The following is a 21865-nucleotide window of genomic DNA, read 5'->3' on the forward strand; positions in this document are numbered from 1 at the left end:
TAAAAAGGTGTTTACTTTGTAATGCTTTTCTATTTACAGGGGTTTGTTTAGTCTGTTGTTCTACGAGATCAGTAAATGACAAATATTGATTAGCCAATTTTCCACAGGTCTCATGTCTCAGAGCGATTAGCATGGTAATCCCCTCTCCTCCCTCCATCTCCTCTCCGGCTGTCGAGGCAGGCTGCTGAGACCTCTGCTGCGGAGGGAGGGCCTCGCTGCCATCTGGGCTGCAGTAGGGAGTGGCAACCAAGACACCAACACCAGATACACATTCAACCTTTACGTGCCATCAGCAAGACACATGGAGGAGAGGCAGCCTCTTAAGTCTGTGGAGCTTTCGATTGAGGGTGACAAGAAAAAATAAAATAACAAAAATGGCATGTAAGTGTGGTCTTAATATAAATCAAAGACACCATCACCAAAAACATTCACAGTTACAATAAAATAGATGCTTAATACGCTGTGCCAAACTGCCCAGCTTTGCAGAGTATAGTTTCAAGGTCTGTTGTCAATTATTCTGGGATGACAGCACACTGGATCAAAAAAAAGGAATATATGTTTACTTTAGGAACCTCCAGAAAAAAGGCAATTCTTCTGAGAAGCTCTAACACACAGATCCAAGTCTGAAGAGCTTGGATCTGTGTGTTAGAAGAGACGTAAGGTGGAAGTGTATTCAGAAAAGCTCCATAAATAAACAACAGCTGATGATACTCTCTTCTCAAATAGAAGTACATGAGTACATGGAGTAGTAAGAGTCAATAAATGTGGATTTTTAAATTTGGTTGGTCACTGAACGCCAGGTCTGGGGTTGTCAGCTGAGAACATGGCTGATATAACTGCCCTGCTCTCCAGCCTGATTCCCTCTCTCCGTGTTTAGATTCATGTCTTCGTCAGCAACAAGGCCAGCAGTCGCTGCGATAAATTCTGCTGTTGTTCATACAGAGTCTGGCCAGCTGCCAGCTCCATCAGCAGACAGCTCTGTCTGTATACCTCCTCTTCTTTCTCTCTCGCCCTCTCGTGGAGACAAACGACCTCATCTCTGCCATTGCTCTGTGGCCGCCATCGATTATCTCTCTCGCCTCGCCCTCCCCTTCTACATCGCTCTCATTTAATTCCTTGTTTTCTTCACACCCTGTTTCATCATCGATTCGCATGCAGGGTGATAAGAGCTTGATGTCTCTTTTGATGTCTCGCAGTGTGCTCTTTTTTTCTTTAAACACAGCAATAGCAAAGGGTTCCTGCAGGCTAAAAGCAAAGATAATAACTGGAGGAGCTATCCCCTATATATTAAAAAGCCTTTCACAAGCTGTTGGTGTGACAGGATGGTTCAAATGATTAAGCGAGAGTGTCATTCTTGCTGTAAAGATGCTTAACTTTGGGGTCAGCAGCATGTTGCCTGAGTTAAAATCAGCCACCGCAGCCATGAAAGCTGGCAACAGTCTGCCATTAAAACCATAAACAACAGAGTAAAGGGTGAAATGACCTGGTCATAAAATCTGGCTAGTCACTGGGTTTGATGTACAGTTCTGGGCTCTATAAAAACTGCCTTTGCTCTGAGCTCCACGGCCATTAGTGGGAATGATTATCGCCATATATTTCAAGCTGTAGTCGCCTACTGAAGTTTTTAGGTAATAGCAACTCCAAGGTCTTGCTCGTGACAGTAGGGAAAACAAATGATTATTATAAGAGGGTAAAGGTAATTGGCCATAATTCACAAGGCTCACAAAAGAGTTTCTGGCCGTAATCAAAGCTGGTTTCCATACATTGAAGGTGCCTGTCTGACAGGCCGTTTGTCTGGCTGCATGAAGTTATTACACACCCAGCTCTCGATATATGTGCCAACTTTAAGAGGAAAATGATTTTAAGTTGCCTGATTTTGATGATGTTATTTAAACAGTCGCCACGATATCTAATAGCATATTCAGGCTTCAGGGCATCAATTACAAGACCTCGTTCTACACATTTACAGGATATAGAAGTGAAACACAATGCTGGAGGAAGCGGATGCTTTACTCAAGTAAAGTACAACAACCTCAAATTTACTCTTAAGTGCAGCCCTTGATTAAATGTACTTAGTTACATTCCACCACTGGTGAAATGTTCAAAGCTGATTAAAGTTTACTTATTTTCACCCTTCATACAGTATAGGATCATATAGGCCTTAACCATGTACAGTTAAAGATACGGACCAATGGCAAACATTTGTATTCACCGTTCATAAATCAAAAACAGTGGATACAAGTGCAAGACATTAAATTCTGGTTGATATGACCGTTAATCACCACTAGGTGGTATCATTAATGTCACTGTGCTTCAGGATGTGACATAATGATGATGAGTAGCTGGCTTGAAGCTTGAAAGTCCATCCACATTACAAATGTCAGTCTGCTGCTGCTCACTTAGCCCAGTTCAGAGACACAGGCTGTGTGTTGCACTGACGGATGGGTTGTCTTGCTCCAAACCAGGAAGTCATCATCTGCACATAATACATGTGTCAGCTTCCTGTGGAGTTCATTGTGAATCTTAGCTGACTGTAAAGAGAAATTTTGTGTTTAATTTCACAGCAAATAGACTAAGAAATACATACTAATTTCTGAGTGTGAATACACACTGATATCTGATATCACAGATATCTACAACTGCTTTTCCAGCACTGAAGTTAGCGGGCCAGACAAAACAAACACTGGTTTCTGGCTGTAACTACAGATAGCATGAAATTAATTTAAGCAATAGAAGTCATTTTACGTGTGTGTGTGTGTGTGTGTGCAGGAAACATATCCTAGCTTCCTAATAAAACAGCAAGAAACTGCACAAAGCACGCAAAACTTTGCAGCAAGTCTTAAAAGTAACGCAATAAAAATTAATAGTGTATTTAAAAAAAATATATAACACTTATTTTGTCAAAACACATGGACACACACAGACTTCAATAAGCACAGTTGCCTGTTTGATACACAAAGGCCGCTGCTCTCTAGTCTTTTTCCGTGGGGTCAAAGGTAAAGCCCTGACCTGGTGAGGCCAACATGCTCTTGTTAATAAAACAATAAACAGCAGTCTTCTCTCAATAACCCCCCAGTCAGCACTCTCGCCAGCAGGGTTAGCTTTCTGAAACCCGCACTTTCATGCTCTTACTCTTAACTCAAAATGCAACAAGCATACAGGCATGCAAAGGGGGCGTGCGCACACACATGCATTATTTTGTTCATGCATCATCATTCCGACCACAGGAATATAAGGCTCATAATCATGATGTATGCTAAATCCTGTTTACACTTGAGTGCTGAAGGGGAGTTTAATAAAGCCTTATTTACTCTTTGCCCACCATATGTGATGTTCCCGAGCGTTTGAAATCTAAGATCAGTCACAGAGGGGGGGCCCTGTGGCTCCCAGGACACCTAATACTCTGCGTGCTCCAGGGCCGGTGAGAAGAAAAAGAGCACAATTGGATTAGATACCAAAATAGGGTCAGTGTTTGTTTTAATCAGTCTGGTGACACAGGGAGCTCTTGAAAGCACCGGGTAAGAAGAGAGCCTGGAGAGAGAGAAAACGAAGAAAAAGAGGAAGGGAGAGAGAGAGTAAAAGGAGACAGATAGTGAACGAGAAGGAGAAAGGGGAAAAAGAGAGGCAGAGAGGGCAGCCGGGGTGATTGGTCCCCAGGCTATGGCTGGATAATGGAGACTAGAGGCTGGAGGGGAAGCTGTCTGGGAGGTGGCTGGCCTTTCAGAGTTCACTGTCAGGTCTCCAAACCAAGGGGACAGTGGTCACTTCCACTCGCCCAGCGTTTGTCAAAATGAGCTTTGACAAATATGCGGTGCAGCTGGTTTGTTTTCCACACAACACCAACAAATCATCTGACAAAGAGTGCCTCTGAAGAAACAAGCGTCCATGAAATTGATGATTTATCTGCTAACGATGATTTAGATCAACAACAACCATTGCTTTTGTGTTGACAGGGATTCAAATAAAGTTGTTGCAAAAACATTTGAAATCCGAAGCTGGGAATGTCAACTGCCTTGTCTTAGTCAGGGCTATCTGATTACCAAACATTTTTGTAATCTTAAGGCACACTGGATAAGTAGAAAGCGAGAGTGCTGAAGCTTAGAAAGATAGTAAGATACTGTTCACTATCAGCCAGAGAAGGATCTAGTGTGAGTGCTAGGCTTTGGCTTTTTTTCCCATCTAGGTTGTTGTAAGATTACACTCCCTCGCCAAGTCAGTGAATTGCGGCTCTTGGGGAACGAATCGTGGTCGCAGCTGACTAGACTTTCCATGGCAGGGCTTAAAATCCTTACTGGGATATACCACTGAATTTCAGATGTCAAAAATGATTTTCCTATGTCCCGGGACAAATTCAGTCTGTATCGGGGGGAACATTTACTATTGTTTCCCATGGACAGATATGAAAAAGAGCAGCATTCCTACCCATAATCTATGATGTCACATCTCCATGAAGAATGAACAGGAAAAGACAGAAAGGTTGGTGGATTTTTGATCAAATAGATGTATTTTCTGGTTCATTACCAACCTCAAAGTCAGTCTCCAATTTATGGTCAGTGGAGTAGCTCCAGACTGTGGATCTGAGTGGTATTACAGATTAATGTTTTAGCTGTCTGGCTTTGCGAGTTACTTGGTTATTTAGCTCCAAAATACCCATTGAGCTGTGACATATATAAATACATATATAAACTAAAATCAATTTCCCTTTCAATGCCACCCATGTACAGTCCACTGACCTGAGAGTTTAGGTACACATACAGGGGGGAAAATAAAAACAAGAGCACCCAGATCAAAATAGTGGGGAAATACAAATCTTCATATTTTTATTCCCATGTAAATGTGCACAAAATGAATTGTAGTGTCATATTTTTTAGTCCGCTGTGCGAGCATGCACGTTTGCGTGCACGTCTCTATAAATATTCAGTATATTTGTGGGTCGGAAGAAGGCAAGAGAGCAACAGCGAGAGTGTCCTAACTCCTGCATATCCATCATCCTTCTCTTCTCCATGGTGTTTGGTAATGGTATCCCCTGGTCGGAAGTGCAAATCCAGCTGCTGCGAAGTGGCCATAAATTAGATTTTCTGAAACTTGGTGCAGACGGGGTCTCCAGTGTGTCGTTTACTGGAGCGCTCAAGCACCACTCGCCCACTGCAGCTTTCATTATCATTACCTAAATCCCTTAAACTTTGCCGATCGATTGTCACACACCTCAAATTAACTCAGTTGTGCATCAGTACTTTTGTCTGCTGCAGGGCTGCTTCCCTACAAGTCAACGCAGAACAAAAAGTTAGTTTCAGTTCAACTTGAACCTTCAGCAGTGCAATTTATCTTTTTTAAAAAGCAGAGACATGTTGAAAACATTACAACTCATGCTTTTGCTCTCTGAGCCTAGAGGTTAGTGTGATGTGCCTGCTGAAAGCTTTTCCAAATCACAGAGAAATCAACTGAGTAAGTTCAGATTTTTGCAGCTGCTTTCTATTCCTCAATGTGCAGAGTAATTCCAAACAGTTTATTTTCTATCCAGCCACTTCAGCCCCCAAGGTCATTTGCTTTTTCTCTTTCTAAACAGGCAGAATTCTCACATGTCCTCTCTTGGTGAAACTCCACTCAGTCTAATTCACCATGCCGGCCTGTTCTTCCCCAGCAGAGTTGTGACAGCCTCGCTCAGATGTGTCGGAGTTCCTTTGCTTTACAGACCTCATCTTTTGCCTGAGATCTTCTGATAACAAAATAACAGGGCCAGTTTCAGCTGCATAAAGCCTTTCACACGGATTGTTAACAGCTGAACATTCAGTGTATTGTATCTGTAGGTTAGAGACTGCACAAACAGTAAAGAAATAGCTTTTGTGTGCGCTGCGTGAGTTGTATGCGCTTAAATGTTTGTGCATATAAATACTGTAATTGCAGCCATGTCCTGCAAGATAAAAAGAAACTTGAAAGTGGAGGATGAGTCAGAGCGGAGACAAAACACCCGCCACCGTGCTAGCCTCAGTGAGCTGTGGGTGAAGGAGGGCATTATGGCCAGTGTCGGGGTGGCTGTTTGGGGGGTCGTGCTCTGTGCCCAGGCCCTCGGGGCACCAGTAGCAGGATGGGCCCGAGCATCCGCTGAGAGGATGACCCCAGCTATCCCTGTGGAGTTTGGCTTGTACAGCTGTATCTGATTGGACAGGAACAAAGGGCTGCACTGCACCAGGGGGTTTGGCATTCAGATATAAGAACTGATCCTCTTAGACAAGAATCACTACTCCTATATTCTCACAAATAGCTTACGATTGTGTAGATCTGTATTTCCTACACTGGGAATGATGAGGAAAATGTTTTAAGGAACATAGGTTTAAATATACAAAATGTATTCATCCGTGTTCCTGCAAGGCAGACATGCTGACGTGTCAGAAGTATAACTAATCTTGACTACTAATGTTTGAGTATAGTTTTTATTGTAGCCATGTAAGCAAGAGAACATGTTCTTAGTTTGAGTCCTTGTATTGTTCAAATGAATAAACGAATATATGAAATGTCACTGTAAGAAAATTGATTTTGTTCAGTGTGTTGAACTTCTTGTTCTTTGTTCATGGTCTGCAGAAATGCTTCTAAATGCAAATTGCTCACCTGACGTTTTGGTATCGGGCAACATTTGATGCTGCCTGACAAGTCAAATCTTTTAAATGCATTTCTCTGACATATTCAAAGACAGTCTAAATATCTATCTGTGTTATTTGGGGTTATTTCAAGTTGTATTGTGCTTGTATGCCTGGAAAATCCACTACAGAGGAGTAGCAATATCCTGGAGATTTCACACCTTGACTCATTTGTAAAACCTATTAAATATCATAGTCCAACAAATCCTTCTGACACCGCTGATAGCAACGGAGAAATATGAGCACTTTAAATTGGTTATAATTTTTGCAACTGTCACCCCTTCCCTCCGCTGAACTCGCAACAACAGACTGATTTATTGGGAGGCTCTCCGAAAAGAAAATCGTGTTGTTCTTCCGCGGACTTTCATAAGTATTTATCCAGAATATAGCTGACAGGTTTCTTCCAAAAAATGTGAGAAAGCTGGTAGGCTACCGGAGACCTCCTGTGCGTCAGGAGTTTTCTCATTTGATGGGCTGGAGACGGAGGCCGCTGCCAAAGCCGCAGGTCTTGTCTGGAGCCTCAGGATTACAGACCTGTGTGTGTCGAGTGTCTGTCTGTACGTCTGTCACGATGCCAGAGCGATCATACACACTGTCACACACACACACACACACACACACACACACACACACACACACACACACGAACGTAAAGGCTGCGACCTTTACTAAGAATAAGACATCTGATCACCAATATCTCAACAAAAGTCAATTGTGCTGTCAGAAGAGTGCGTTTCGCCAGGTACATGGGTGTTGCTATAAAAATGGTTGTCTATGCCTTGTCTGTAATATTTCGTAAAATAAGAAAAGTGAGAAAAAAATCGCTATTCCCCTACATTTTTAAACAGAGGGTAGGCTATTATATTTTTGCGATATAACGGCTTCAAACTTTTTGAGAACACAGAGCATAAAACTAATTTTACTTATTTAGTATTTCGTTTAGCAATAGGTTCATAATTTGTTTCATTATAAAATAATGTATCTCAATGCCGGCAACAACTAAACATTTCAGAGTGAATATCTCCTCTCACTCCGTCGTCCTAAAATAATTTGTCAACAATAATCTTTTTTTTTTTCACTGTGAAAATCACAGTCCAGATAATAGGCTACATATCCAAAAAGCCCATACAAAATGTAATGTTTATCTTTCGTTCGTTTTCTTGCCCTAATCCATTATTACGCAATGGGAAGATGGAAAGATTTTAAAAAACCAGACAAGAAGCTCGTTTCCTTCAATCACCAGTGAAAAACGACCTTAACGATCTCAGATCTCTGCAATATAATGCCAAAATGCATCTACAGCCTACTGGAGATGTAACAAAACTTTATAAGCCTGAAAAAATATGTTTCTGATTTTGTTCGCTGTGATAGAGACGATTAAAAAGAAACTCGTCAATAATGCTTGTTAAAGTATTATTGGCCACATTGACAACAGAGACAAACTCTTTGCTGAGTTCTCTTTGCTGCACAGTTTAAACACCCGTTTATTAGTTAGTCCATGCCTGCGTATTCAAATTGATAGGTCTATGTTCGCTATTTCACCGGCATTTTCACTGTAATGTCAAGTTTTAACTTGCATGATAATGAATGGAATAATAGGCGTTGCTTAAATTGGTTAAATGATAGGCTACAGCTCAATTCTATTTGGATATACTATCATAAATAGATAAACGAATAAAGGCTACACCAACTAATTTAAATTCCCCATCATTACACCAAAATTCATTTATTTTTCTGTTCTATCTTTTGGGTTTTTTTTGTTTAAATGTAGCTCAAGATTCCACTATTTTTGTCCGACAGCTGGACACCAGATTTTTCCATAAATGTTCATGTCCTTCCAGGATGAACACAGGTGCTACATGTGTTGATCCCATGGACACGTTTAATCTACTCACCGGAAACCCGCGGTGGCTGCAGGACAGGAGGACCCGGGGAGGTTCCTGTCCTCTGGCTCTGGATAATGAAAATCCCATGATCTTCAATCCGTGCTGTTTATCACTGCTCGACCACCTCTAATTCAATCCCAGACCCCGGGTCACGGGCAAAAAACAAAAACAGCATCAATACGATTATAGCTAATACTCACCTCTAAAGTGATCCCGCAATTCGTCCTGCGTTTAACTTGCTACATTTGCCTACTTTTCCCTTAATATCTTGGCGGAAATAAAATCAGTCAGAAACAGGATACTTCATTACCTCAACCTTAATCTTGGCCAACAATGGTCATGGCAAACAAATAGCCGAGGCTATATGTTCCCAGATAAATGTAGGCTAGGCTTCCACCTCAAGGAAATAGCCTTTATTGACCGTTTCTAATCTAATGTTAGCTTATTTTAACCTGCGTCAATAATGAGGATGATTAGCCTACAAGCTAGTTTATAGGCTACTTGACTTCAATATCTTAGGTCACCTAAAATAGACTAGATGAGATAAAGGATAAAAGTGGGATTTATGTTTCTATATATGGCTATTAATATGAACAATACAAGTGTAATCCAATATTTAGCCACATATGCTGACAGTTAACAAAAGAAACGACCGAAATTTGTTTTAACGGAAATTGCAGGCTATTTTTTAGTCTACTCTGTTACGCATGCGTCACCACTCAACAGGGCCTCTTCGTCAACGGTTCCTTCTCCGCTCTAAAACACATTTAGTGATTATTTATTTTTAGCTCTGGCGTGTGTCCGCTGAACCGGGACCTAGCTGATACATCCAGATGGTTTTGCTAAGGTGCATGTTTACGGATTCCTGGAGATTGTGAGTAAGGAGCGAGGCTGCACCGGTCTGTCCTTCATTAAGAGCCAGTCAGAGCAGAGAGGCATTTATCACGACAGACTGAGCTTTCATAACCCGGTGTTCCCGCACACACGCAGCATTTCTCTCTCTGAGCTACTGTGCCGAGCAAGCCTCCTCATTCAGCTCTCTAAAACCAATATAAAAGAGGTTAAGTGCTCAAATTAAAATGCTAAAATGTCAAAACGTAAGCTAGCACCTGTAGGGGTTCTTCAGCTTGTTGCTATGGCAACCACAGTCAATGCATGTTGTTGATATTTACAAAACTGTTTGACAGGTTTCATATAATAGCTGCATCTATGTTTATGCCGAAAAAAATCTGAGGGAACCGGCAATTTTCATTTACCATAGGTTATCTGTTGTGGCCCTTGTGAGCCTTTATAGTAGTTCTGTCTTGAACTAAACGCTCCCAAATTCTAAAACTACAGTGAGACAGCAACACACAGCATGCGTTGCAGAAGAAAATCCTTCATGATAAATCAACCATAAAGAGCTATGTCCAAATTTAAATTAACAAAGGGTGCAGGACTTGTCATTGTTAGTCTGTCTACACTGTCAAACATCAAGGTCCTTTGGTTTGAAGATCACCAGGGGGTTAATTGAGTAGCTTAATGGAAAAACTTTTCTTTTTCACTGTTTTATGCTCTTACAGAGCACTGTGGAAAATAATATTTTCATATAGTAAAATTCTAAGCAAAACAATACCATCCAACATTTGAGAAACTTTGGTCTTTTTTTCTGACAGATACATACCCAGCTCATCTCATCTGTGTTGTGGCCGTGGACCCTGACTTGCTGCAAACACTCACTGGGCTCCAGTGTGCTCCATGACGCCTCGTACGAGGTCAGACAGAGGACAGCAACCCCACTTCCCATTTCCCTTGGAAACCTCAACCCCCATTGCTGCAGCAGACCAGCTTAAGCTTCCCAGAATGCACCTCTCCCGCCGGGTGACCCCGGGGTCGGCAGCTGTCAGTCACATCCTCAGCTGGCTCTGCAGCTTCTGGACATAGACCGGAGGATGTGAGGGAGGCCTCTGAGAGGAGCCCTGGCTCTGCATATGGGATCATCTCTGTGCATTCATGGCGGGTAATTGAATTAGCTATCCTTCTCCTATTCTAATGCAAACCTCAGGTTGAATCGCCACCCTGTACGTGAGAGGAAAGGCCCCAGGCAGTGATAGCCAGACAAAGATGGCCAGCTTGTATGAAGTACAGAGTTGTACTTCATTCTTGCTGGCTGTCTATGTTGGTATTCATCTGGCAGGTCCATCTTAATAACTTCTACATCTACATGCTGTTGGACCATCACACAGATTGTCACTGGAAAAGGTCAGATCTTTGTTTACTCTCTACACACATGACAGACGGTATTCACTAATATAAGATCACTAAATTAATGTACAAACTTTTGAAAGTCTGATTTTATGTAATAAAGATTAGTGCCTTATTACTTAATTCATTTGATTACAGTTGATTAAGTTGTATCTGTAAGAGCGGATGTAAGGTGTAACAGGGTGTGACAAAGCCCTGCAGACTGACAGCCAGGCCAAGAGGATGTAGTGAAGGGAGGGGTGGAAGCGGCTCTTTAGCCCCGAGGGCCGCAGGGTGTGCAGTGAGAGTGCAGGGTCACCTTTATCCACGCTGTCTGTGCCCAGAGCCGGGAGGCGGCGGGGGGAGACCTGGGACTCCCAACAGGCTGAACTGATTTCCTGTGCAGGGTCATGCCCAGGACAGGCTTGGAGGACAAGGGTTTAGGACCACGGGGAGCAGTGAGTGGAGCTGGTCATGGTATGGACAGCGAGTTGATGCTATTTTCTGCCATTTCCCTGCTCTTAACCACAGCTTCTTTCCCTGCGAGGGGGTGAAGGTAAAATGCACACATCTCTTTCTAAGGTAGGATTTTACTCATAATTTCACATAATGTGCTTATTTTATAAAGGACAATGCTCAGTTTTGTTTGCTGTGGCAAAGATTTCAGTGTCTGTTTTGAAAGTTGGACTTTTCAGTGCATGAATGAGTAGACCCCCCCCCCCCCCCCCCCCCCCCCCCCCCAAGTGTAATTAAGCAAGCCACAGCACACAGACGTCCACACAGACTCTTAGGAGACTTCGATTCCTCAGCAAATAACATACCCATAATCCTCTACATCTTATGCTCTCTTGATGCAGTATTCATATAAACACTGTTACCTGCGGCAACTCTGAGATCATAGCGCAGACGTTCTTCCTCTTGCCCACATTTCTGGAATGCATTTACTCAGCTGGCTTCGTGAATTCAAGAGTGCTCTGCTGCCTCAGGCTGCAGAGGACATGCTTGTCACGAGATTTGAGAAACATATCCGTGTCCCCCCTGTGTGTACATCTTAGAGCTCATACCTCCCCTCCTAACTGAATTATGAGGTTTTTAATGGTGGTCAGCCAGACAGTTTGATAAATGCTGGCAACTACACCTAGGCTGAAGTTTACGGGGATGAATACACTCAGAGTGTGGGAGGGTAAAAGGTGGCACTGTGGTTGTGATTAACATGACAGCGCGTCCTTTTTTTAGCCTCTACGCTCTACTGACCCAAACATGTTAATCTAAGTCATGTTACTCATAAATGTCATTAGGCCTCATATCTAAGGTCACTAATCATTTTAAACTGAAAGGAGCTCTTCCTTTCCATGCAAGCAGCCATGTCTTTGCAATTTGTGTCCAGATGAAGACTGGAATTTTCATTTTGTTCATGACTACACTTTTATGAGCCTCTTGGTAAAGAGAGGAATGTAGTTTAAGAGTATTATCTGCATGCTGGAATATGAATGAGATTGTCACTACAATTAGATAATGTTTTCCCGTTGGTTTATTAATGTCTGTTTTTTTTTTGACAAGAACTGTTGCTAGGTTTCTCGGGTTTTCTCTTTTTGTCATTGAAAATCTGATGCAAGTTAGTCTTTGGACCAATAACGAGTCAAGGAAAAATTGGAGCTCACTTGGAGCCATCATTCACATGCCATCTTAACTCTGTATTTCTTTCTTCCTACGCTTGGATCTGTAACGTGTACTGTGGACACTTTGATATTTCAGAGCTCAAAATGGAATCAAATGGGGCTTATGAGGCCTCTCAGCCCAAATGGACCTCATGTTTACACACTTGTCCGTCAGCTGAGCAGCGTGCGGCCTCAGGTATCCAGAGAGATCGTGAGATGTCCCCAAAACCAACGGTACCGCGTCTGAACCTGGTAAGTGCACTGTGTTTAGACGAGGTTTGTCTAGATCGGAGATAACATGTCAGTATCAAAAGCCCTTTATCTCACTGCTGAGTTCAACTCTTTCTGTTCTGTTCAGTCTGTTTTGAGCTGAAGGGGTAAAAATGAATAACACATCTTGTGCTCTGTGTCATGGACAAAAAGCACATTTTTCTGCTTTTACTTTAAATATTGTTATTTTCATATTGACTCCTATCAAAACAGTTGTCAAGTGAGTTCAAGTCAAAATCCCACAAAGATTTAAGAATTGTATTGCATTAATTAAAACTGTATTTCACTGCAAGCTGGGAAATGTTATGACCTTCATAACTATTGTTTTGCTGTTTCCATCATTTCTAATAGACATTCAGTATTATTTAGTACAACCACAGGAAATCACCAGCTCAGTTTAGAGTTGAACGACAAGGAAACGGCGAAGTGAACTAGCCTATTGTATATGTCGGGTAGACTCATACTGTACTCTACTAGAATGAGTATTTCGTATTTAATCAGATTGATCAGCATTATAATGATAACCTATATTCCAACCAACCATTGGTTTTATAGGATGTTGCATTATTCTCAAGATTGCCGATCGAATAACCCTTTAGTTTAAATTAATAATTGATGCGTTAGAGTTCTTCGTTTAAAATGACTATTATTTAGATAACAGCCTCCAAAATCCCAAATTTCTCCAGTTAGATGTATATCTCTTCAGGGTAAATATAAATATAAACCTAACTGCCACATATGCCGTTATTTTTTGATGAATGCCGGCGCGTTTTCAACGAAAAATGATGGTCTGTATCTGTTCGAAAACAAAGCCAGCGACAGAAATATGGCACTGAGTGGACGGTTAAATAAATGATCCCAATACATTTTGTTTATATTGGTTAGTACATTTAATGAGGATGTTTGCGTGTGGATTTATGTGTCATTTATTATCCAGATTGTTGTTGTTTGACCTCGGCTGATTTCCACATGCTTTGTAATTGCTTTAGTCTTTCATTTATTTTTACATGAGAAATTTGTGTCACACGACAGTGAATTTGCTCATTTTTGATGTGTGTCTTCCTTTGGTTTAGCGGCAGAAGGACACGTAGGCTACATTTATTGACAGTAGAATAATGGATCGAAATTGAAAAGGAAAAATAAACATATGCGCTGTTAAATAGGCCGAACACTTTATAGTGCGTGCAGAAATGTTTGTAAATTAAAAGGAAGAAAGTCTCAGTCTGATATAATGAAAAGAAAATATTTAGTCCCGTTCGTCACGCCCGACTTTTTGAAATTAGAAAAATAAAGTAAAAATGAAATGAAATAGCTAACGGTGTCATCATGGCCTTCAATAACAAAAAACAACGGTGTTTTCATTCGGCCAATTTTCAGTGCGTAAACTGTTGTGTGTGTGTGTGTCTGCTGTCTGCTCCTCCTGTCCTGCTTGATTTGGTGATTAGGTCCATAACAATATATGAAATAGGAATTAAATGGTTAATTGGAGGGACAGAAACCACACGTGATTGAATTTTTGGCGGATTATATCAGACTGCTGGATGCTGTAACAGACACCCCTCTCTCTCTCTCTCTCTCTCTCTCTCTCTCTCTCTCACACACACACACACACTCTCTCTCTCTCACACACACACACACACACACACACACACACACACACACACACACACACACACACACACTCCACTCCCGGTTTCACGGGTCTTTGTTTCTGATCTGTTAAATCCCACCCACTTGACATGAACACAGAAGAGGAAAAAAAATCTCTCACTCCGGCGCCCACACTATCAGCGCCCAGTCGCTGTTGTCTGTTCTGCCCGCTGGAGCCGTAAGATGGACACGGAGAGTTGTTTGCCTTTCTCTTCGCAGACCAGCAGGAGGACGCCAGAAACCTCTCCGGGACTGGAGCACGGCGGATCCGGCTCCTTCCTTCCCTGCGATGAGCTGCAGAAACCCTCGCACCTTCCTCCTCCTCCTCTCCCTCACCGTCTCGGCCTGCGCGGGGATCTGTACGCCGCCGCCATGGGGAGGTTTGGCGATGCTGCGGCGGACTTTACGCACGGCGCTGCCCCGGCGAACCCGCCGGCCTCACCGTCCAAACACAGCAAGTTCTTGGACAGTATAAACCAGGATCAAAAGGGGACCGCGATAAGCGGCAAGCCGGCGTTTTATGAGAACAACTCGGAAGGTAAGTTAGTGAGAATTTATGAGTTACAAAAAGAATAATTTAAAAAAAAGAGCAACTGACCGATAATTAAAAGCATGAGTAACAACAAGATCTTTACAACTACTACCAATAATAACGAGGATCTGGGCATGTTTGTATTTGTCTCAACTATCTTTGGATGAAAACAGCACATTTGCTTGGATTTTGAAAAATACTTAAGAGGTGTAAAAAATATATAGTTAGTATAATATGTAACGTTTTTTATGCCTACCTTTCTTTTGTTCGGAAGACAATCCTCGCATTAGCATATTTATTTCTCTATTTTGACATTTCTGAAATACAATAATGGGCATCCTGCACAAGCGGGTGTAAAAAATAAAAATAAAAAAATGGAGGAATAAAATATGAGAATTATCTTTATCCTTTGCGGTGCCTCGTTAACTTTGGGAAGAAATGAAATGACACAAATCCAGTGAAGCCAGTTTTCTTTTCTTTTCTTCTTCTCTTTTGTAGTTTGCAGGCTTCATAAATGAGTCATTTCAACTAGTAATTACACGAAAGTATTACTTGAATTTTACTGGCAATGCAAATGAAAGCATGGTTGTGATAAAAATGTCAACAAGTTTTCTTTCACTTGACAGTCGTTGATGTAAAGTGAGAGAGGCTAAAGGTCAGCCTGACAGCAAGTTGGGTGTGTCATTAGGCTACTAGTCAGCTATCAGCTTTTTAGGCCAACACTCAGCTTAATATTTCTGCATTATAGCCCTTGGACTCTCTCTCCCATTTGTTTGTGCAAGTTTTTGTCACCCAAAACACATCACAAGTGACTTTGCATTTTGCAAGCAGGCATGTGCACAAAGGCTGTCAGCCTGTAAATGTCCATCTTGGGAAGAAAAGTAACGACTGTATATGTTGAACTGAAGCCTGAAGAAATGATGTGGTCTTTCACTTTATTTATTGGTGCTGATGATTCTGCAAAGCAACAGAGGATATGAGCGCTGATAAGGTCTTTGTGATATCTGTGTCCAGAATAATATACAACAGCTTGATTCATGTTACTGCCAAAGACAGCCAATAGACTGTTTCACAATTAGTTATGATAACGATATCAACTGTCCTGGTGGAAAGTGGACTTTTATTACTTTTCTTTTAAATTCTGTTTAAGTAAGAGAAGGCATGTATAGTCTCCCCATTCCTCTGTCAAGCATGCACACACATGCGTGCAAGTTTAATTTATTTTTTAAATTACTGTAAGGGAGTGGGGCTTTGCATGTATGCATGTGCATAATAGAAACCGTGTGTGTGTGTGTGTGTATCTACCCATATCACTCACTACGTATTTGTGTGTTTTTGAGTTTGGGTTCGTACACCTTCAAAGGCAGATGCGTCTTCCTGTTTTGTCTACAGTGAAAGGAAAGTGTAGAGATGGTGGGACAGGCCAACGCATTTAAAACGCTTCGATCATCTTCACACTTTGAACTTCTTATGTAGTTTGCAGCATCATTGTTTGCAATCAATTCTTGCAATTGTAATACACAATTTGCAATTTTTTAATCAATGGGTGAGTTGATTTTTATAAAATAGTTTCTCAATGAATTGTATGATTTTTATAATGCAAACTTGTATTTTTACAACTAAAAAGGAAAGATCTCTCTATTTTTACAAATAAAAGGGGGTCAGACTGTCAAAAAGAAGGCTTCTTTTCTTTTGCGTTTACTCATTTGGGAGATTTAATGCTTGAATGTGTTTATTTATTGTGTATATTATGTGTTTATTATTATTATGTTGCTTACTATATTTGCTATATTGCTAAATTCTGGTTTACATGTATGATGTTCTCAGTGGCAGATTTGTTTTTTGTCTCTTTTGCTTGGCTTATCCGCCACAACACATTCCAGACAAAATGTATCTTCGGGCACAAGAAATGTCTTACCTTATTCATAATTTCTGATATAGAAATATGCTACACAAATATATCTCAACTCCATTAAAATAAAATAAAACGCTTCCTCTATTTAAATCCTTTTGTAAACTCAAGTTCAAACCTTGCTAATCCCCTGTTAGAGGCTGAGGTCGCTTCATTTTTAATTAACTTCATTTTTATAATTCATCTGCTAAAATAAACGTTGGCAGATGAAATTAAAGCCAGTGAATATTCTACACTAATTAAGGAAACAGGATGAAACGCATGTTTGACTGAAGCACCGTTTTGCACAAATTGAAAACCTTAATGTACGGGGCAAGAGGCCTGGAAAAGAAGCAGCTTAAATTTCCACCACGACTATTTCCGTGTGTTAGAATTGATCCTCGTGCTCACAGCGTGATATTCCTACCTATACATTTTGAATTTATCCTCTATTTGCCTTTTCCCGCATTTCATAGATCTCCAGTTACACAGGAGTGGAGGCACAGCGGATGTGGGTGCTTGACAGCGTAAAAGCTATACAATGTCCTGCGGCCCCAGTTTTCAATCTTGAGGGAGAATATTTTCAGCATGAACTGCGGTGCGAGGTGGGACCTAATGGACACGAGGAAATTAGTGTTGCAATGAAAAGTGCTCTCTGTTGGGCCCCATATTGAATTAGGGGAATAGCAAAGTAGTGTCTCGGCTGCCCCCATTGAGTGAGTGCCTGTAGATAGATGGAGAGTGATTTTGTTTTGGAGCTCAGGGTTAAACATAATGAACATGGACAACAACATCCAAACACTGCAGGAGGGAGCAGCCCTTTCCATGGTCTGTTAACAGGAAGGGAAATAATGCTTTCACATTTCCCCTTACTGCTGAATGTAAAGGGCAGAATGTATATTATTAATTCAAACAAAAATCATGTGCTCTATCAGATATAAATTTGTCATATAATTCAGTGCTGTGTCCTAATTTTCTTACTCCTAATGTAAATATTTTGACATGGATGTTGCAATACGTTTCCCATAGAATAAGTTGATGTGTGTGTTTGGAAGGTGACCCTGAACATTTCTTTTCTGTATTTCCAAATGAAAGTAATCAAATCCTGTTTTTCAATTATTGCCTTGTGGGTTTAATTCAAGCCAACTCACCGAGAGCCCACTGCCTAAATATGGGCTGTCTGAGCTAATCAAATTAAAACGCTGTTTGGCTGAATGAGTGTTGTGTGTTGCTTTCTCAGAAGTCTCACAGTTGAGCCTCTTGTGGCACTTTGAGTTTGGGAATCAAATTGAGAAGCATGAAAAAACAAGAAAGAGATTAATGGTTTTCAAACAAACAAAGTGTTTCATGTGAGACCCTGTTTGATTTAAGTTTGTAACAGTGTGCAGGATTATAGTGTGTTCTTAAAATCTGACCACTGTGTGTCAGAACCATATCCAGGTGAAAGTGTGCTGTTTTTTGTTTTTTTTAAATGAAGGACTTTAAACAATTTCTCGGGCAGTGAAAATGGGAGTGGTTGAGCATTCGGTTGTTTGCACTGGTGCCTCGCAAAGAGATTTGATTCCAGCACTGACCTTTTCTCAACAGTCATGTTCGCGTGGTGTCTTTTGGATGCTTTTCCTCACAATTTCAAAAGATATTTAAATTGGGTTTAAGCATGAATGTTTGTCTGTGTTATCCTGTAAAAGGCTGCTGATTTGTTTGTGGTGTTTCTTTGTGTCCTGCCCAATCTTTCTACAACACTACAAAAGAAATTAACCAAATGTAAAACAGCTGTCATTTTAATTTTATTTAACCTTTATTTAACCACAAAAGCTTCATTGAGATCAAAAAACTTTTTTCATTGAAATTTTTTTTTTTACCAAGAGCATCCTTGGTCAGCAACAACAATGGGTTCCAGACAAACAAAATAAAAAAGATTACACAAAATGTCTGACTTAAACAATGTTAAAATCTTACTATAATCAGAAGTTAATGATTGCAAAATACTAAGTTAAACCAGCACCCTAGAAAAAACAAAAGTGGTACCTCAAAGACCGCAGTCTAAAATGATCAAACAATAAATTGACAATAAAAAATGATTATGAATGAATTTGCGTAATAATTTCTATTTATTTTGAAATAAAAACTTTTCTGTCTGCCCTCCATGCCTCAGTCAGAGAGAAAGGAGCTCCAAAGAACATGGGTTATCCTGGTATTGGCACAGACTGTTGTGGCAAGCTGAAAGAGCCAGGCGGCTTACATGGGGACTCCATCGCTGACTCCATTGACTTATCTGGCAAGAACAAGAAGCGGCGCAATCGCACCACCTTCAGCACCTTTCAGTTGGAGGAGCTGGAGAAAGTGTTTCAGAAGACGCACTACCCTGATGTGTACGCCCGGGAGCAGCTGGCCCTGAGGACCGAGCTCACCGAGGCTCGGGTTCAGGTCTGTTAGGGCGACTACTTCATATTTTACACCCTTCACATTTTATAACTATAAGCGTTTATGACCTGAATATGACCCGCTGGCTTCTGAACCTTTACTTTTATACTATATTTTTGTATTCGAAAGGTTTGGTTCCAGAATCGAAGAGCCAAGTGGAGGAAACGGGAACGCTATGGGAAGATCCAAGAGGTCCGCAACCACTTTGCTACATATGATATCTCTCTTCTCCCACGCCATGACACATACCAGGTGGGCCACTGCTGATCTTAAATGACATACATGTTGTAGCACTAGATGTAAATTATTGATCCTGCTGTGATAACTTGCTTTTTTTTTCAAGCTGATAGTGTATCTTGATTTGATCTTCATAGTAAAGTATGAAGGATTTTAATGTTCGTTCTATTCGTCTCTCCTCGTCCAGATGCAGGGCAACCTGTGGCCAGGGGCGGCTCCAGGAGGAGGCGGTGGTTCAGGTGCTGGCTGTGTCCTAGGAGCTGACTCCATCCCCTCGTCCTGCATGAGTCCGTACGCTCACCCCCACAGCAATCTGCAGGGCTTCATGGGCATGCCTGCATCCCCCAGCCATCCCCACCACCACCACCCGCCACACCATCCGGGCATCAACGGCCTCTATTCTCTCCACAGCTTCCCAGGAGGCCTTGGGTCCCCTTCCATGGAAGGGCCCGAAACCGAATACAAGCCGACGGGCCTGGTGGCGCTGCGGATGAAAGCCAAAGAGCCAGGCAGCATCCTCTCCTGGCCTACATGACCACAACAGTGCCAGCTCCCCATTATGCACTGACTGAGCCAAAGCATATTACATTCCTGACCCATACACAGTCCCCGATGTACACACCCACCTCAGCATATGACTCAAATATTTCCTCTTAACGTTTATATAAGCCAACTTGAAGACTTTTCACAATTCAGAAGATCTTGGAATAGGAATTTCATGAACATTGAGGGCAACTTGAGCCTCTTGCACGAACCCCCCCCCCCCCCCCCCCCCAGTGTATTAATAGGAACTTTATCGTTTCCAGTTTTAGTTTGATATCACAATGCTGAGACCAAAGAGGAACAATTATTTAAGCATGTAAAAATTGTAATTATCATATTAATCTTTTTTTTGTCTGTCGTGCTTTGTAGTGTGACCAGTAATAAAGGCCTCCATCTAAATCATCTGTCTTATTCAGTTGGAAACTATTTTTGGGAAAACGGATTAAGGAAACGGAGCAAAAACAATCTCAGCCGGAATTATTCTAGCCTTGACATGACTCTTTTTAAAAAAACGATAACCAAGAGAGTTAACCAAAAGTCTGTGTCACAAATTTATTTGGGAGTGTGGTTTGCAAGGCAAAAATGCTTCACAGGCTCTGGTTGCCATAAACACAAAGATTTCTGCTGTGCGGGAAGTGAACTTCTTTCGTATTCGGGAAGCGTGCAGAGAGAGCGTACATGTGCAGCCTACTTGGCCTCGCTTCAAGAGGCCTTCAGGTGGCACCTCATGTATCAGGGGCGAGTGGCAGGTTCATTAATGGAAAGCTATCTGAGCGACCACACTTCGGTATTGATGATAAAGTGGAGAGCCTCCCACAGACGGCTGGCTTCACAATGAGGCAGGCATTTCTTATTCACATCTGGCATCAGCGGTAAACCCGACCAACTGAGTAATGAGTTACAGTTTAATCAAAGAAATTGGGTTTACCGTGGCCCAGAGCGTATTGTGTTTGGTAATATTATTCACAGAAGCCAGGTCATCTGCTTTCTGCTTTTATTTAGAGATACGTATGTGTTCATGTGTTGCCTTTTGGGGAAAGAAAAAAAAAGAATATGGCATAAATATGTTGCTGTAGCATACTTACTCTCACATGTAATCTGCATGCATTCCTAATAATTGCTTTCAGGAAATCTCCTTGTTGTGCTTTACCCCAAACAATTTACTTTATTGTCAAGGAAACACTGAATTGCATGGTACCATCCCATCTGGTGTAAATTACTAAATACCAACATATTCATGTCAGATGTGCACACATTTCAATCTGTGTGAGATTGAAAATGCAACTTGAATTGAGAAAAAAAAAGAGAGTTCCACTGGTGGACAAAGCCCTCCCAAGCTCCACTTACTCCCCAGGAGTGTACATGGCTTACGGGGGAATATATTGGCTCTCCTTTCCCTTTGCTTGCTTCGCCATGACAGCCATGCTGGGGCGGATTAGTTGCCATTCCCTTAGTCTGTGCCGGGGTTTTGTGTGAGCCACTAACATGTGGTTCCAATAGAAGAATGCACAAACCCATCAGAAACACTTTCCACACCCACAGCTTCAAATTCCAGCCAGGCCCTGGGAGACGGCAGCCCTTACTGCAGTTACATAGCCCCCCTGATTAAATCCCAGATTAAGTGAAGAAGATAAGAAGAGCTGTCAGTAGGGATAAAGGATTGAGGCGATGGCCATCTTTAGGAAAGCTGAAGAAATAGCAGATGGTGGATCAGTGCTCAATTTTGCTATTTATTTTTAGATAGGCAGCAGGTTAATCAAATGTATCTGTCCATAAACAAAAGAGGAAACTCTGTGGCTTAGTGATATGTTAACTCTCAAACACTGTCAGGATGGTTGTAATAGAATAACTCACAATATCATAAATGCAGTATGGTTTATCCCACTTTAAAAAAGGACCAATTACCTCATCTTACA

The 21865-nt window shown here is 41.5% G+C and overlaps 1 protein-coding gene across 1 annotated transcript; it reads left to right on the forward strand.

Moving 5' to 3' along the window:
- The first annotated feature begins 10491 nt into the window (after window positions 1-10491).
- alx3 (ALX homeobox 3) lies at window positions 10492-19941 on the forward strand. The gene is made up of 6 exons (XM_070911100.1): window positions 10492-10516; window positions 12500-12654; window positions 14542-14860; window positions 18901-19172; window positions 19299-19421; window positions 19594-19941. Exons 1-6 carry the CDS (start codon window positions 10492-10494, stop codon window positions 19939-19941), a joined length of 1242 nt encoding a protein of 413 aa, XP_070767201.1.
- The last annotated feature ends 1924 nt before the right edge of the window (window positions 19942-21865 follow it).

This window comes from Enoplosus armatus, chromosome 8 (genome assembly GCF_043641665.1).
Source record: "Enoplosus armatus isolate fEnoArm2 chromosome 8, fEnoArm2.hap1, whole genome shotgun sequence".
Lineage (NCBI taxonomy): Eukaryota > Metazoa > Chordata > Actinopteri > Centrarchiformes > Enoplosidae > Enoplosus > Enoplosus armatus.